The sequence below is a fragment of the Cupressus sempervirens genome, chromosome 11 (genome assembly GCF_028749045.1).
Source record: "Cupressus sempervirens isolate cs-2001-9-10 chromosome 11, ASM2874904v1, whole genome shotgun sequence".
Taxonomy (NCBI): Eukaryota; Viridiplantae; Streptophyta; class Pinopsida; order Cupressales; family Cupressaceae; genus Cupressus; species Cupressus sempervirens.
The window spans coordinates 262,449,705-262,465,329 of NC_143128.1; the positions used below are offsets into that span (position 1 = coordinate 262,449,705).

The 15,625-nt window shown below is 37.3% G+C and overlaps 1 protein-coding gene across 1 annotated transcript in view; it reads left to right on the forward strand.

Annotated features, from left to right (window-relative positions):
• Positions 1-1,649: 1,649 nt before the first annotated feature.
• The window catches only part of ARF6 (auxin response factor 6), a 44,430-nt gene continuing 30,454 nt past the window's right edge, over positions 1,650-15,625 (forward strand). Inside the window, exons 1-6 of the mRNA XM_089809204.1 lie at positions 1,650-1,789; positions 4,030-4,142; positions 4,323-4,421; positions 4,538-4,594; positions 4,707-4,862; positions 5,049-5,133. Of these exons, the coding sequence (XP_089665330.1) occupies positions 1,747-1,789; positions 4,030-4,142; positions 4,323-4,421; positions 4,538-4,594; positions 4,707-4,862; positions 5,049-5,133 (553 nt within the window). The 5' untranslated portion in view covers positions 1,650-1,746. The remainder of the gene's footprint in view (positions 1,790-4,029; positions 4,143-4,322; positions 4,422-4,537; positions 4,595-4,706; positions 4,863-5,048; positions 5,134-15,625) is intronic.

Here is a 15,625-nt window from a genome sequence, read left to right on the forward strand (position 1 = left end):
AATTCACACTTCCAACCCCAATAAATTAACAAATCACAAAAAGAATCAACTATTTATCCAAACTTCAATTCACACTCTCAATTGATGGAACAACTCTCAATTTGTACTCCCAATACAAACAAATCCCGAAAATGACACAAGTCCTTATCAAAGAACCTCACATTTATAAAAACAAACACAACACCCCCAAAAAGTAAACTTGCCAAATTACATAGATACAACAACAATATAAAACCAAATGTAGATGTAGTTATATACCTAGATGGCAGAGGTTTAGAGTCATTTTGCACATTCCACAAAAGATCCAATCCCGTCACCATTATTAGGACGCCATCCCAAAAATCAACCCCATGGTAGAAGGAAAACACTAGAAATGACCCTCACTCAACCCCACCAACACAAAAATGGTCCCTTTCTTCCCACCACCATTAACCTTAATTATTTGTAATTTAAAAAGATTTTGGATCCCATAATGCCTTATAACCACCACGCTTAGTGCGCGCATTCGAATACCCCCTCTTTCCTCTTTTTACTGCGGGGGGTCAAATCATATGAAATAGAAATGAAAGGGAGGGAAGGGAAGGAGAAGAAAGAAGGAGAAGCCGTCAAAGGCACCGTGCTCTCGTATATATAATTTAACCCCCTTCCGTACCCTGACACAGACTAATTAATAGTTTAGCGGCACATGTCCCATCAACATCAAGGAGCTTCCGCAAAGGGTGCAGATGGAGATCGACGGCGCAGGGTGCCTCCGCAGGCCGATCCGGCGGCCCACAATAAAGAGCCCTCACACACACAAATATTGCCTTTTGCTACTATTTCTGCAGCTGCTCAGCCTTTGGCCCAAAATTTTAAAGGGGAGAGGAAAGGAACTGGTGTTGTTCAGACGGAGAGGGGAAGAGGAAGAGGAAGAGGAGGAGGAAGCGGAAGGGGAAGAGGGAGGCCGCCATTGATGAATGTTGAGGTGAGTTCAGCGTGCAGGTTTGTGGAAGGAGTTGATGCTGGAAGGTGATCGATGAGGGGGAAATACAGGGGGAGGAGGAGAAGGAGTGGGACTTATGAAGGTTTCAATGAGTAAATCGCCGCTTAAGCTGCCCTCGGATCGAGTCTCGTGGAGCTGTTCCGGTGTGAAGATTACGTGACGGTGCTCGAGCTGGAGACTGGATTTTCAGGGTGTGGATGCTGCTGGAGCTGGCTTTGTGCGTGGACGGTGCAGGAATTGAGGGTTTCGGAGGCCGGAAGTGGGAAGGAGTGGTGAGTTTGTGAGAGATGGGGAATAAGGGGGTGCGGATGGAGTTTTGTAGGTGTGCTTTGTAGCGTAGGCTGGATATGTTCGTTGTGGCGCACAGGGGTTTCGAACGAGGGATCTGTATGTATGAGCTTGTTTTGGTTCAGCTGTAGCGGAGATTTTTGGTAATGCGCTGTTTGGAAGCTTGAGAAAGGCCTAGCTGCTTTTTCAGGAGGTCGTGGGTTGGGAAGTTGGAAGAAACGGAAGGGATGGACGAGCAGGGACCTTGCATTGCGGAAGCACAGACTTTCTGGTAGGATATTGCTTGGCGGTTGTAAATCTGGGCGCGTAAGCTCTGCGGTTTCTGGAGAAGGCGGGGTTATTGGGTGCAAATATGTACGAATTTGAGGGATTGCCCGTAAAACACTATTAAATCTAGTCTGTTTGCGGTTGCGGGTAGTCATTATTGAAAATCTGACAGCAGGGCATCCAGTTTGTGTATTTTTAATTAAGGCGAGATGAGGATTTCGTCTCCGGGCTTCGGTCAGCAGGCCCAGGAAGGTAATGAACCTCGTGTATTTCGTTTCATTGCGCTTCTTACGAGCTATTTATGGTCGATCTCGTCCTATATGCAGTGAAGAAAGTATAATGCCATATGCCATGTCTGTTTGTCTTGCGGTTTGACCTTGTCCGCAAACCTTGCGGTTGAAAGCTCTGTTGATTCCTGTCAAGCATCCCAAATTAGGAAGGCTAACAAACAATCAAGCACGGCATCGTATCCGGGTGTCTATCCAACACTGACCGCCTGGGGAAATTGCTACTTCGACTTTACTTTCCCTTAAGATTAGACGAGCTACAATTAACCAAGTCCTGGCAACTTGTTTAGGATCCTTAAACGTGTGGCAATACAGAAGGCCATGCATGATTTGTATTCAAGTTTTTCCTAATTTGTCGAGTTCCAGTGATTTATTCCAACTCAAAAGAAGCTATGTCGTTTACACGGCGATGCCCTGTCTCAACTAATGTTTCACCCATTGAGAGGACCTCTTCCCTGAATATTTCATAAAGTAAAAGTTCTGAGAGGTCTCACGAATTTAATTTTTCTCTTAATAGATTCGCTCTGTACGGATGGGTTGTGTTTAGGGAACAAATGTTGTTGTAATCTTGTAACGGTTTGTTTTGCATAGATCATCTAGGACTTAAGTCCAGAACTTCTAATTGCCACCGTGGTGCTCTGTCACTCAGCCACTTGCCCTCTTTTGATACTTCCAGCATGGGTGTCTAAGGAGAATAACTTGGTAAACCGTACATGAATGGGACTCTAACCCTGCCTACACAGTTCCCTGCCTTACTTTCGCTGAATGGTTGTATGCTCACCTCTGCAACACATCACTTGATGATAACTGTGTCCTGATTTGTCTTAGTAAGATGAGGGCATCAGGGATAAACGAAGAACTGCATGACGTCCTTTAACACTGTATGATCCTCTAGTATAAATGGCCCACTCTCTACTATAAATAGCCCATTTATTAAGCAGGCGTTAAGTTTGTAGGGTCTATTTAATTTATGTTACTAAAAATTGCCATATCATCTGTCCTTTTAGGCGAGCAATTTTCCCTTTTTTAATTTCATTTAACTGAATTTTTTATTTATATATTTGCATTCAATCACTTTTCTAGTTATCAGAATTTCCCCTAAAACATTTAAAAGCCTTCTTGTAGTTTTATAATGTTAAGTCCAACCTTTGTGTTTTTTTTCCTTATTCCGTGGGCTTCAAATTTTCTCAAAGAGTACTGTTTCAGTCTGCTCCCGAAAATGTGTTTTAGCGATTATCTTATGTGATAGTTTTCTTAAATTTAGCAGGATGTATTTTGCTGGATAATTTTAACATTTGGAGTTTAAAATTCCTATTAGCTATCGTCAAAGGCATATTGGATTAAATTTGGATGCATTCTCTGTCTTCAAATGCTATGTACAAGTCCCAGACTAATTCATCCCTTGAAAGTTTAACTAAGGCTAGTGATCTTATTTTAGCTTTCTGTTATTGACTTCCTGGTGGAAAGGAAGCCTTGAAAGAACTTTTAGAAGATTGTGTGCATGCCCACATCTCTGTCATGAACACTGGCCAATTGTATTATGTTCAATTGCTTTCAGAGAATGCTGTCTTCAATATAATGTATTCTATGCTCTATTTTTTAGGGTGGGTTTGAAGATGTTTCCCTGAGCTCTACAAGCATATTATCAGTTTTACGAGGCTAGCTTTGTAAGGAGACGACACTTTTGATAAGCTTTATTTGATTTCTTCCAATTTTACCCTTCTCCAGAACTTATTGTTCCTTATCAGAACGTGTTTAAGAGCTCTACCAATCTTTAATCAGGTTTAAGATTTCAACCTTTCTCAGAAGAGAACATTTTGCTCGTGAGGTGTTTGATTCCTCGCTATTTTGTGTGGTTGAAATCTTTGAGGAGCCTGGCTTGAAAATGGTTCATGGTTAAATACCTCCGACTCTCTGAGGCAAGACAAGCTGAGCCACAAGATCTCGTTTTAGATTTCCATTTGATTCTTTGTCACTCAAACCTTTGAATCTAACATTTTGCTTATGTATCAAGCAGAAATGTGTAAATAACATTCTGGCAACTGCCATTACCAGAGATTAAATTGCTGCTAGAAGATATAGAATATAGAGTATTCTATTTCCTGAAAGCAATTGAATTGCATGTTTTTATTTGCTTTATGGTAAAATTTCAGTTATATGATCTGTATGATATACTCAATTTGCTTATTCACCTTCCTTCAACAGGAGAAAGGCGTTGTCTTAACTCAGAGCTTTGGCATGCCTGTGCTGGACCTCTGGTGTCCTTACCTGCTGTTGGAAGCAGGGTTGTCTATTTTCCACAGGGCCACAGTGAGCAGGTAAAATTCTGGCTTTATAAACTCAAGACCTATGTATGGTATGTGAAACATGGTCAACAGAGTGGTTGAAGAAAGTAGGTCAATATATGCTTATTTTCTGTCTATTATATGCTTGTACCCAATCTTCAAAAAATGCAATTTCTACTGGTTGAGTTCAATTTTTTTGAAAAATTATTTCAGGTGGCTGCGTCAACAAACAAAGAGGTCGATGCTCACATACCGAATTATCCAAATCTTCCACCTCAGTTAGTCTGTCAGCTTCACAATGTCACTATGCATGTGAGATTTTACTGCATTTTCATCTTATGTTGGACTCATTAATACATCATTCCTTGTGATTCTGTAAGTTGGCAATGTCCAGAGGTTTGATAAAATAGTACTTCCATGGATGGCAGGCAGATGTGGAGACAGATGAAGTATATGCTCAGATGACATTGCAACCATTGAATGCTGTAAGTCATTATGAATTTTGCAACTTGGCATTTGTTCTAAATGCCACCTTTGGCATGCCATGCATATGTTGTGCTGTTAAATGATAAGCTAAAAGCTAACAATGCTGTGCAGCAAGAGCAAAAAGACACATATCTCTCATCTGACCTGGGTACACCAAGCAAACAACCAACTAATTATTTCTGCAAAACTTTAACTGCAAGTGACACTAGTACACATGGTGGTTTCTCTGTTCCACGCCGAGCAGCAGAAAAAGTTTTCCCTCCTCTGGTATGACTCATCTCCTCCCTTAAATCTTGCTTTCTCTTATATTTGATCTTCTTATGTTCAGGTTTTCAAGAGCTTTCAAACAGACATGATTATTGTTTTTAAGGAGCACAAATGATATTTTATTTACAACCATTTTGTATTAATTTTGTTGCTGGATACCTGCTTTCTGTTACATTTTGTCCTCAGGATTTTAATCAGCAGCCACCTGCTCAGGAACTAATTGCCAGAGATCTTCATGATAATGAGTGGAAGTTTCGGCATATCTTTCGGGGTTAAGTACCAGATTAGTCTTTTAATTGAAAACAGTAAAACATATTAAATTGTTTTTAATTGATTTAAGAACTATATTTATAAATATTTATGTTCTCTTTCACTGGAATAAGTGAGTTGATTTTGAGATACCTTGTTCTAGAAATTATTTGAAGTAAGTTTGGTATTTATATGAATGCCAATATATATTGGGTCTATCTGAAATATTCTGTGCGCTTTTTCTACTGAGATTCTTCCGTAAGTTTAAAGTCTGTAGGTTTGTTATTCTCTGGTTATTCTTGTTTCTTACGTTACATGTTTGTGGCCTTCTCTTCTATAGTAAGCCTGCAATTATCATCTTTTAATATCTTGTTTTGGAGTCGCAGCAAGCGGCTACCTGTTTCAAGCTCGTTTGGCGAATTTCATACATCCATTTAAAAGTAGTTCTTTGACAGGGGCACAAAATGCCACAATAAGAATCTGTGAAAAGGAGTATTGAATTCAAATTGTTCTTCTTAAAATGTCTTATGAGTTATTTAATCATCGGAGTAATGTGGGTTGTTTGAATTGGCTTTTGGTTATTTTTCATATTGATAAAGGCAGGATTGTAAGATCTGACACCTTGTACAACAGAGAAGCCAGATTGTAGACAGAGCAAGTACTGTGAGATATGAGACAAACCAAACAGCTCAACTAGATGAATCATAGTGATATACAACTCCAGCCTAGCTGCGGCACACAATAACAAGAAAGAAAAAGAATGGGATCCCTTGGATTAAATTAAACAACTGGACTCTTTTTTATCATCATTCATGTTAAAGTATGAGATTTGGAGATAAGGAAGACCTTTCTCCTACCTTTGCACGACAGTCTATGAAAATTTCGTATGTGCATTGCTGCATACTTTTCTATTTGGATAGAGAGATGCATGGAATAAAATGGGTAATTTAACAAATAAGAATCTGTGAAAAGGAGTATTGAATTCAAATTGTTCTTCTTAAAATGTCTTATGAGTTATTTAATCATCGGAGTAATGTGGGTTGTTTGAATTGGCTTTTGGTTATTTTTCATATTGATAAAGGCAGGATTGTAAGATCTGACACCTTGTACAACAGAGAAGCCAGATTGTAGACAGAGCAAGTACTGTGAGATATGAGACAAACCAAACAGCTCAACTAGATGAATCATAGTGATATACAACTCCAGCCTAGCTGCGGCACACAATAACAAGAAAGAAAAAGAATGGGATCCCTTGGATTAAATTAAACAACTGGACTCTTTTTTATCATCATTCATGTTAAAGTATGAGATTTGGAGATAAGGAAGACCTTTCTCCTACCTTTGCACGACAGTCTCTGAAAATTTCGTATGTGCATTGCTGCATACTTTTCTATTTGGATAGAGAGATGCATGGAATAAAATGGGTAATTTAACAAAAATTCATCTTACAAGGTGATTATCTAAGTCCTAGAGTCAAATTTTGGGAAAGCATTAGCTGATTGTTACTTATATACATCTCCCACTTTCCATTGAAGTATTTCAGTACAAAAAAAATCTTAGAATAGGAGTCTGAGCAAATCATTTTTTTTTATAAGTCAAGGGACATCATTTTGCAATTTCAATTTCAGTTTCACCAATTGGTTGTCTATGTAATAGGGGCTTGATATGACCAGGGAGAGTACTGAAAAAAGAACAAATTCGATAGGATTACTTTTCAAATGTAATTCTTAAATCATAAAATGTCCCTTGTCAATCAAAGAAATGGTCTAAGATATTTAATAATGAGACTAAATAGAACATAAAGTGAAATAGAACACACCCTCCAAGAGGAACAATAATGTCAACTAAAATGTTATTGTCAAGTTTCAATGATTTATTGGTGTAAGCATGTTGTTTCTGATCAACCCACATGTTTTTACATTAATAGGATGAAGGATGCAGTTGTATATAATTTTTCAACCCTCTTTGTTGCGATTTCAAATTAGTTGTGCTATAGTGGTACTACCACATGATTTGAAAGGATAGTGATATGCAATGCACAGTAGCTGAAATATATCTCCTTTTTAACTTAAGCATATGTCTTACATATAGTCGATTATCAAATTTTGCTTTATTTGTGATGTGCTTGTGAAGTACATAAGAAATTAATTGCTGCCTTCCCATTGCTCAAAATATCAATGTTTGTTTATATTACAATAATAGATAGCGTCTATTATTAGTTAATGGTTATATATTTGTAATTTATTGTAAATATAGAATGTTTCTAATATTTAGTTAGGCTGTAGATAACTGTTTGTTTTCTTCTAGTTAGAATAGAAAATTTCTATTCTTTACAATCATTTCCTAAAGAAACATTGTTTCATTCTTTTGTATATATTGACTTCTCGGTCTCTTTAAATATTAAATACTTCGTAATATGGTATCAAAGCAAGGTTGAATTTTTTCGAAAATAATTTCTTGTTGAAATTATCTAAACATTATTTTTGAAACTATTTTCTTCTATATTTTTACCTACTTCCTAATACCTAGTTTCGACTAGGGTTTTAGAGACATGGATCTGTAAAAGCTTGGATTATTTTTCTGGTTTGTGATTGGAATTTCGCTAAGGTTTTTTGGATAAATTTACAACTCGCGAAGCGAAGCATCAATATGCAAAAATGCGACTTCAGCTTGCTCGTGTTTGTTTTTTTGTATCCTTTTAGAGACCTCTATTATTGCTTGTGTCTGTTATTGCTTGCGTCATTTTTCTCTACCTCATTTTTAGTAGTAAATCGCGAGCCATTTTTTGCAGCAATTTTTCCCTATATCTGCAACAAAAATGCCATCTTTTGGTATAGGATCCGTCACCTTCAGCAACATCTCTACTAGAAAGTCATTTTTTTTTGGAAAAAATCAGCCGTTTTTTGCTTACGATTTCCATTTTTTATGCTAATCCGACCATGACCCTCCATTGCCGCCCACTAAGGTTTTGTTCGAAAACCCTAATTTTTCGGCTCGAATTTTGCTTTTGATAATAAAATTTTGGTGGGTTTTTTGAAAGTCAATTGGGTTGTTAGGTTTTATGGGTGCCTCAATTTTCGAGCCAACAGATTTAGAAACTGACAACATATTTTTTTTGGGTATATCGAGCTCTCTTCTAGGTACCCCTTCAATTTTTCTAGGTCTTTTGTTTTTTTTGCCTCAGAGTATGTGCCTTCACAGAGTTTCACTTTTTCATCTGGAAAATGTATTATGGCATCTCTAACAAATATTTTGCTCGAGAGCAATTCAAAATTCAATGGGTGGAATTATCACTTGGAAACAATGGATAATAGCAATTTTTGAATATTAGAATATTGTTTAGATTGTTTTGGGTATTACACAACATCTGATTGCCCCTTGTACTGATTAGGTTACACATGGGATTTGAATAATCGAGAGGTGGTGATGCTTCTCAAATTATTCGTAGCTGATGATCAACTCTCTTAGATTCCATCCGGCAAGACAGTGGTCGAGATATGGGTGCATCTCAAGAATCTTCAGGAGACTTCTTACAAAAGCAGAGCTTTCATTTTAAAGAACACTCTTTTTTCTATTATCATGGATGAGCAAACATTGTTCCAGGCTCACTTGAATAGGATTCAAGAAATCCGTGATTAGTTGCAAGATGGAGCAAGAGGACATTGTGGTCATCACTCTCAGGAGTTTACCCAAGTCCTATGAGCATTTTATCGACACTCTCAACATCACTTCTTCTAGTGTTGAAATGAAATTCACAGATCTTTGCACACTCCTGCTTCAACAAGATTGGTGGAAACAATAAAGTAACAGTTCCAATTCTACCTCCACAAAGCAAGCCTTTGTTGCTAAATCCTTTTCGAAGGATAAAGGCAAGTGTCAACAGTCTTCTCCTCCAGCTTCAAAAGGCTCTCGGAAGAACATTCAATGCAACTATTGCCACAAGTTTGGTAACATGAAGGTTGAATGTCGAAAACACTTAGCTGCCCAATCTAAGCAATCAAGTTCGCAGTTAAAAGTGAACAGTGGAGAGCACACTGAGCAGATGGAATCTGCCTTTTACGCCTTCATGGCTAAAAGACTTGCGTATCATGTGAAGTTGTCTTCCTAGTACATTGATTTAGGTGCCTCTCGTCATTTCACCCACTGTAGAGATTGGTTTACTACCAACATTACTTGGATGCTGTTATTTTTGGTGGCGGAGAAGAGTACACTATTGTTGGCAAAGGCAACATTCAAATTCAATTTGCTGGGAGGAATCTCATTTTCCTCAATGTGTACTACGTTCTAGGGATGGAACTAAATCTACTCTCAGTGAGTCAGTTGCTGCGACATTCTCTACAATTGGATGTCACCTTTAGTTCACATCAGTGTACCATCACTGATAGGGTGACTAAGTCTATTGTTGTAGTGGGTCTTGAGGATCACGGTCTTTTCCAATTTCTAGGGATAGAACTAAATCTACTCTCAGTCAGTCTGTTGCTGCGACATTCTCCACAATTGGATGTCACCTTTAGTTCACATCAGTGTACCATCACTGATAGGGTGACTAAGTCTATTGTTGTAGTGGGTCTTGAGGATTACAATCTTTTCTAGCTTACTAATTATGGTGATTCTTGGGACTTAGCTATGGCTGCTTGGCGCTCTTCTATTAGAACACTTTGGCATCAGCAATATGGACACTTCAATGTACATTATCTCACTTAGCTTGCTTGGGAAGAGCTTGTCCTCAAATTACCAGAGGTTTAGACTCAACAACTTGGAGTTTGTGATGTATGCTAGGTTGGGAAGCAACATCGCACACACCTTTGACCAATGGCGATTCATGGCGAGCTTCTCAGGTACTTAAGCTTGTTCATGTTGATATTTGCTACCCTATGGCCACTCTTGTTCTTGGGTCCAAGTATTTTTTGTTGTTTGTTGATGATTTCAGTAGAAAAATGTGTTATATTTTCTTAAAAGGAAATCAGATGCATTTCCTATATTTCAAAAGTTTAAACCTTTTGTTGAAAAAGAGTTTGAGAAATCTATTATTACTCTTAGGTTAGACAATTTGGGGGGGGGGGGGGGGGGATTTTGTTCTAATGAATTGTCTAGCTTCTTGGATACACACAACATCAAATGCCAGTGAACCACACTCCATATACCACAACATAACAGTGTAGTTGAACAACGAAACAAAACATCATCGAGATGGCTCACTACATGCTCAAACGTAAACAAGTTTCGAAGAAGTTCTGGGTAGATGTAGTTATCACTGCAGTTTATCTTTTGAATTGGTCACCCACAATGGCAGTCAAAGACAAGACTTTGGAAGAGGCCTGGTTAGGTTGCAAGCCCAAAATTAGCCACTTGAAAGTTTTTCAGATGGAATCTGCCTTTTACGCCTTCATGGCTAAAAGACATGGATATCATGTGAAGTGGTCTTCCTGGTACATTGATTCTGGTGCCTCTTGTCATTTCACTTGCTGTAGAAATTGGTTCACTGACTACTAGCGTTACTCAGATTTTGTTATTTTTGGCGGTGGAGAAGAGTACACTATTGTTGGCAAAGGCATAATTCAGATTCAATTTGCTGGGAGGAATCTCATTTTCCTCAATGTGTAGTACGTTCTAGGGATGAAACTAAATATACTCTCAGTCAATTGTGACATTTTCCACAATTGGATGTCACCTTTAGTTCACATCAGTGTATCATCACTGATAGGGCAACTTAGTCTATTGTTGCAGTGGGTCTTGAGGATCATGGTCTTTTCCGACTTACTAATTATGGTGATTCTCAAGACTTAGCTATAGTTGCTTGGCGGTCTTCTGTTAGCACACTTGGCATCAACAATATGGACACTTTGATGTACAGTATCTCTCTTAACTTGCTTGGGAAGAGCTTGTCCTCAAATTGCCAAAGATTCAGACTCAACAACTTGGAGTTTGTGATGCATGCTAGGTTGGAAAGCAACATCGCACACACCTTTCACCAGTGGCGATTCATGGCGAGCTTCTCAGGTACTTTAGCTTGTTCATGCCGATATCTGTTGCCCTATGGCCACTCTTGTTCTTGGGTCCAGGTATTTTCTGTTGTTTGTCGATGATTTCAGTAGAAAAAATGTGGGTATATCTTCTTAAAAAGAAATTAGATGCATTTCCAGTATTTCAAAAGTTTAAACCTTTAGTTGAAAAAGAGTTTGGGAAATCTATTATTACTCTTAGGCTAGACAATGGGGGGGGATTTGTTCTAATGAATTCTCTAGCTTCTTGGATACTCTTGACATCAAACGCCAGTGAATCACACTCCATATACCACAACGTAACAGTGTAGTTGAATGACGAAACAAAACAATCAGTGAGATGGCTCGCTTCATGCTCGAACATAGACAAGTTCTGAAGAAGTTCTGGGAGATGTAGTTATCACTGCAATTTATCTTTTGAACTGGTCACCCACAGAGGCGATCAAAGATAAGACTCTGGAAGAGGCCTGGTCAGGTTGCAAGCGTAGAATCAGTCACTTGAAAGTTTTTGGCTCTCTTGCTTTTGTTTGAATCCTTGATGCATCACGCACCAAGTTGGATGCCAAGAGTCAAAAACTCATGCTTGTTGGATATAGTAGTCTTCACAAAGCCTACTGCTTGATTGACACTGCGATATCTCGCTCTTGTATAGTCGTGATGTAGTCTTTGATGAGCAATGAGGGCCATTAATGCCTGTTTCTCTTGCTCCTGATCCAACATATCAGGCTTTGAAGGTACATGATTTGGTAGTTAGACTTTCATTAGGTCCAGCTTATGGGAGGGCTCCCATAGCTCATGCAACTCCAATTCTATGAGTGATCCTTGTACAAACACCTCTAGCTTCTCTTGCAAGATCAGCCAAAGTTGTAAATGCTTCCCTTGAGTTTAATCTAGAGTCTTTTGATGAGGAACTTGAGTTAATTTAACCTCAAACATATTTCGAGGCTAAAGGAATTCCAAAGTGGGAACATGCTATGACATCTAAACACTAGAGCCTGCTAAAGAAAAATAACACTTGGCTCCTTTCTAATCTTCCACTAGGGAAGAAACCCATTGGCTGCAAATGAGTTAACAAAATCAAATACAAATTTGACAGTACTTTTGATAAGTGCAAAGCTCGTTTAGTTACAAAGGGCCTTTCTCACCGTTAGGGCATATTGATTATTTGGAGACCTTTGATCCTACTACAAAGACGAGCACAATCAGATTAGTCCTAGCCATGGCGACTCAATTTGGTTAGAAGGTCCATTAGATGGACGTCAAGAGTGATTTCTTGAATGGTGACCTACAAGAATAGGTCTCCATGACGCAACCTCCTCGTTTTAAGGTTGTTGGTAAAGAACATCAAGTTCTTAGATTAGGGAAAGCTCTTGACGCTTTAATGCAGACCCCTTGGGCATGGTACATGAAAATTGATAAGTACCTCAAAAATCAAGGCTTCTAGACGAGTTCTTTAGACTCAAATTTGTACATCAAGATTATTGACAATGACATCATTCTTCTGGTTATTTATGTGGATGATTTGATCATTACTGGTAGTTCAACACTTTCAATCATATTTCAACATTTATGACTCAACTCAAATCGAGTTCCTTACACTCAAATCTGTACATCAGGACTACTGACAATGACATCATTATTCTAGTTATTTATGTGGATGATTTGATCATTACTGGTAGTTCAACAAAATTTATGATTGCTCAAGTGGATGTTATGAGTCACGGTTTATCAAAATGAAGCAAAAGATTAAATGCATGTAAGGATGTTGGTATGACTTTCTGTATATGGTTTATTATTAGAAATTCTAGCTATTTGATGTTAAAATTCTAACCAAGATAATCCTACAGGTCTGCCAGTACAAATTGTACCTTCTCTTATTGATAATATATCTAATGATTGGCACTTAATACATATACATGCTTTTCCTATAGGTGTCAACGATTTCTAAGAGATGCCTTTGTTTGGTTGTTAACTAAACTAACATTTAGTTAGTTAATTACTAATTTGAGTCTCTTAAATCGTTGACTTAGGGAAATTTATAATTAGTGCCAAGTTAGAAAGGATATATATTCGGTTGTAAATGCAGTTTATGGGACATACAATACACAACAGTCCGCTTCGATAAGCATCTTACTTCCAGTGAATACTAAGTCTGAGATATTCCAATTTTCAGATTGATAATAAGAGCATTGAATTTGTATTCATGATAAGTTATAACTTCATCAAATAATTTGAATATTCATAATATTTAGAAGATTGTTCTCAGTCATTCAAAACTGAACTAAAAGTCTGATCCAAAGAGCAAAGAATTAGTAGAATCTTTACATGGTATCAGAGCCAAGTTATCTATCCTAGGGTTCTGCAAAATTCAGTCATCAGACTTTATATATACTTAGTAATCTTCTCCTATCTTCAATGGCATATAAAATCAGACCTGATGACAGGTTTGATGGGAAATAACACTTTGAAGCCTGGAAATTTAGAATCATAATGATTCTTGAAGAGAACAATATAAAACAATTTGTTGATGGAGCATCCAAACAACCCCTAGTTGAACCTCACAAATCCATATAGAGCAATGGAAATAGACAAGCTATTCAAATCATCTTGGAGATGGAGTTAAAAATGATATCGTACCTATGCTTACGAAACGTCAGTCTGCCTTTGATATGATGAATGCATTAGGAAATGCATATGAAGTAAACAATGCAACTAGGGTTCTTGCATTCAAAAGGCAACTGAATCACATTTAGATAAAGAAAGGAGAATCAATAATCTCTTATTTCCTAAGAGTTGCCGGCATTAGAGATGAACTATCAAGCATAGGAACCATCATTAATGACACAAAATTAACGCTTATGGCTATGGATGGATTGCCAGATTCATGGGAAACATTCGCACAAGGAATAAGTGCCAAAGATTAGTTTCTAAACTTTAACAAACTCAAGAATGATTGTCTTCAAGAGGAATCCAAAAAACTAAAGAAAGGAGGGAAACCAAAAGTATAAGATGAAGAGCTTCATGTTCTTAATGCAAACTCCTATAAAGGCAAGAAGAAGCATTTCAAGAAGAAAAAGGGAAATCAAAAGAATGGAAAGCCCAAGAAAGATCTATCTAAAATAAAATGTTTCGAATGTGAAAATTTTGGATACTATAGATGTAATTGTCTTGAAAATTCCAAACAACAAGCAAATTGTACAAATGTCATTAGAGAAGAAGATACTTATGATCTTGAGAACCGTGCTTTGTATTCCTCTCTATCAAATGAAATTTCAAACAAAGCATGGGTAATTGATAGTGGATCTTTTAAACATATAACGGGATACAAAGAAACTCTAGATTCTTTATTAGAGAAAGTTAACGGTGAAGTTACCATTGGTGATAACTTTGCACATTTTGTTGAAGGAATTGGAAATTGTACTTTGAAACTAAAATCAGGAAATACTCTTCTTCTTAAAGGTGTACTCGATGTACTAGGGATTAAAAGAAACCTAATCTCAATTACAGCACTTGAAGATGATGGACACAATGTTGCTTTCATGGATGGCAAAGTATTAACTTGGGCTAAGAACTCTTACATCAAGAAAGCAAAGTTAATTGGTCAAAGAAGGGGATATTTGTATGAATTGAATACAAAATCTAGTCGATCCATTCAAGCCCTAGTTCATGAAGCTGAAGATTCAAATGAAATATGGCACAAAAGATTAGGGCATCTAAGTTTTAAAACTTTATCAACTATGGAAAAAATGGTTACTGTATTACCCAAATTAAATAAAGATCACCCTAGTATTTGCAAGGGGTGTGCTTTGGGTAAAAGCACTAGGAGTTCCTTTCATGATAGTGCTAGGAAAACAAATAATGCACTAGAATTAATTCATTCAGATTCATGTGGACCTATGCCCGTTCCTTCTCTTGGAGGATTTTGGTATTATATCTTGTTCATAAATGACTTCTCTAGGAAAACATGGATTTATTTCTTAAAATGCAAGGAATCAGAAGAAATCTTACAAAGATTTAAAGAATTCAAAGCATTAATTGAAAATTTTTCAGGACATAAAATTAAAACCCTTAGAACAGATAATGGAGGAGAATATACCTCAGGTTTGTTTAAAAGGTTTTGTAAAGAATCAGGGATCAAGAGGGAGTACACTATTCCTTATAACTCAGAACAAAACGGGGTAGCAGAAAGAAAGAATAGGACAGTTATAGAAGTTGCTAGGGCTATGATTTTTGACCAAAATCTAGAATACTATCTTTGGGTAGAAGCCTCTTGTACTACTGTATATATTAAAAACAAAAGTTCTCACTCCTATCTTAAAGATAAAACCCCTGAAGAAGTATTTACCAAAATAAAACCCAATATAAGTTATCTTAGAATTTTTGGATGTCCTGTATATATTCATGTTCCAAAAGAAAAGAGAACCAAGTTAGAACCCTCTGGGAGGAAAGGTATGTTTGTAGGGTATAGTGAAACTTCTAAAGCATGTAGAATTTTCATACCTGGATAGAAAA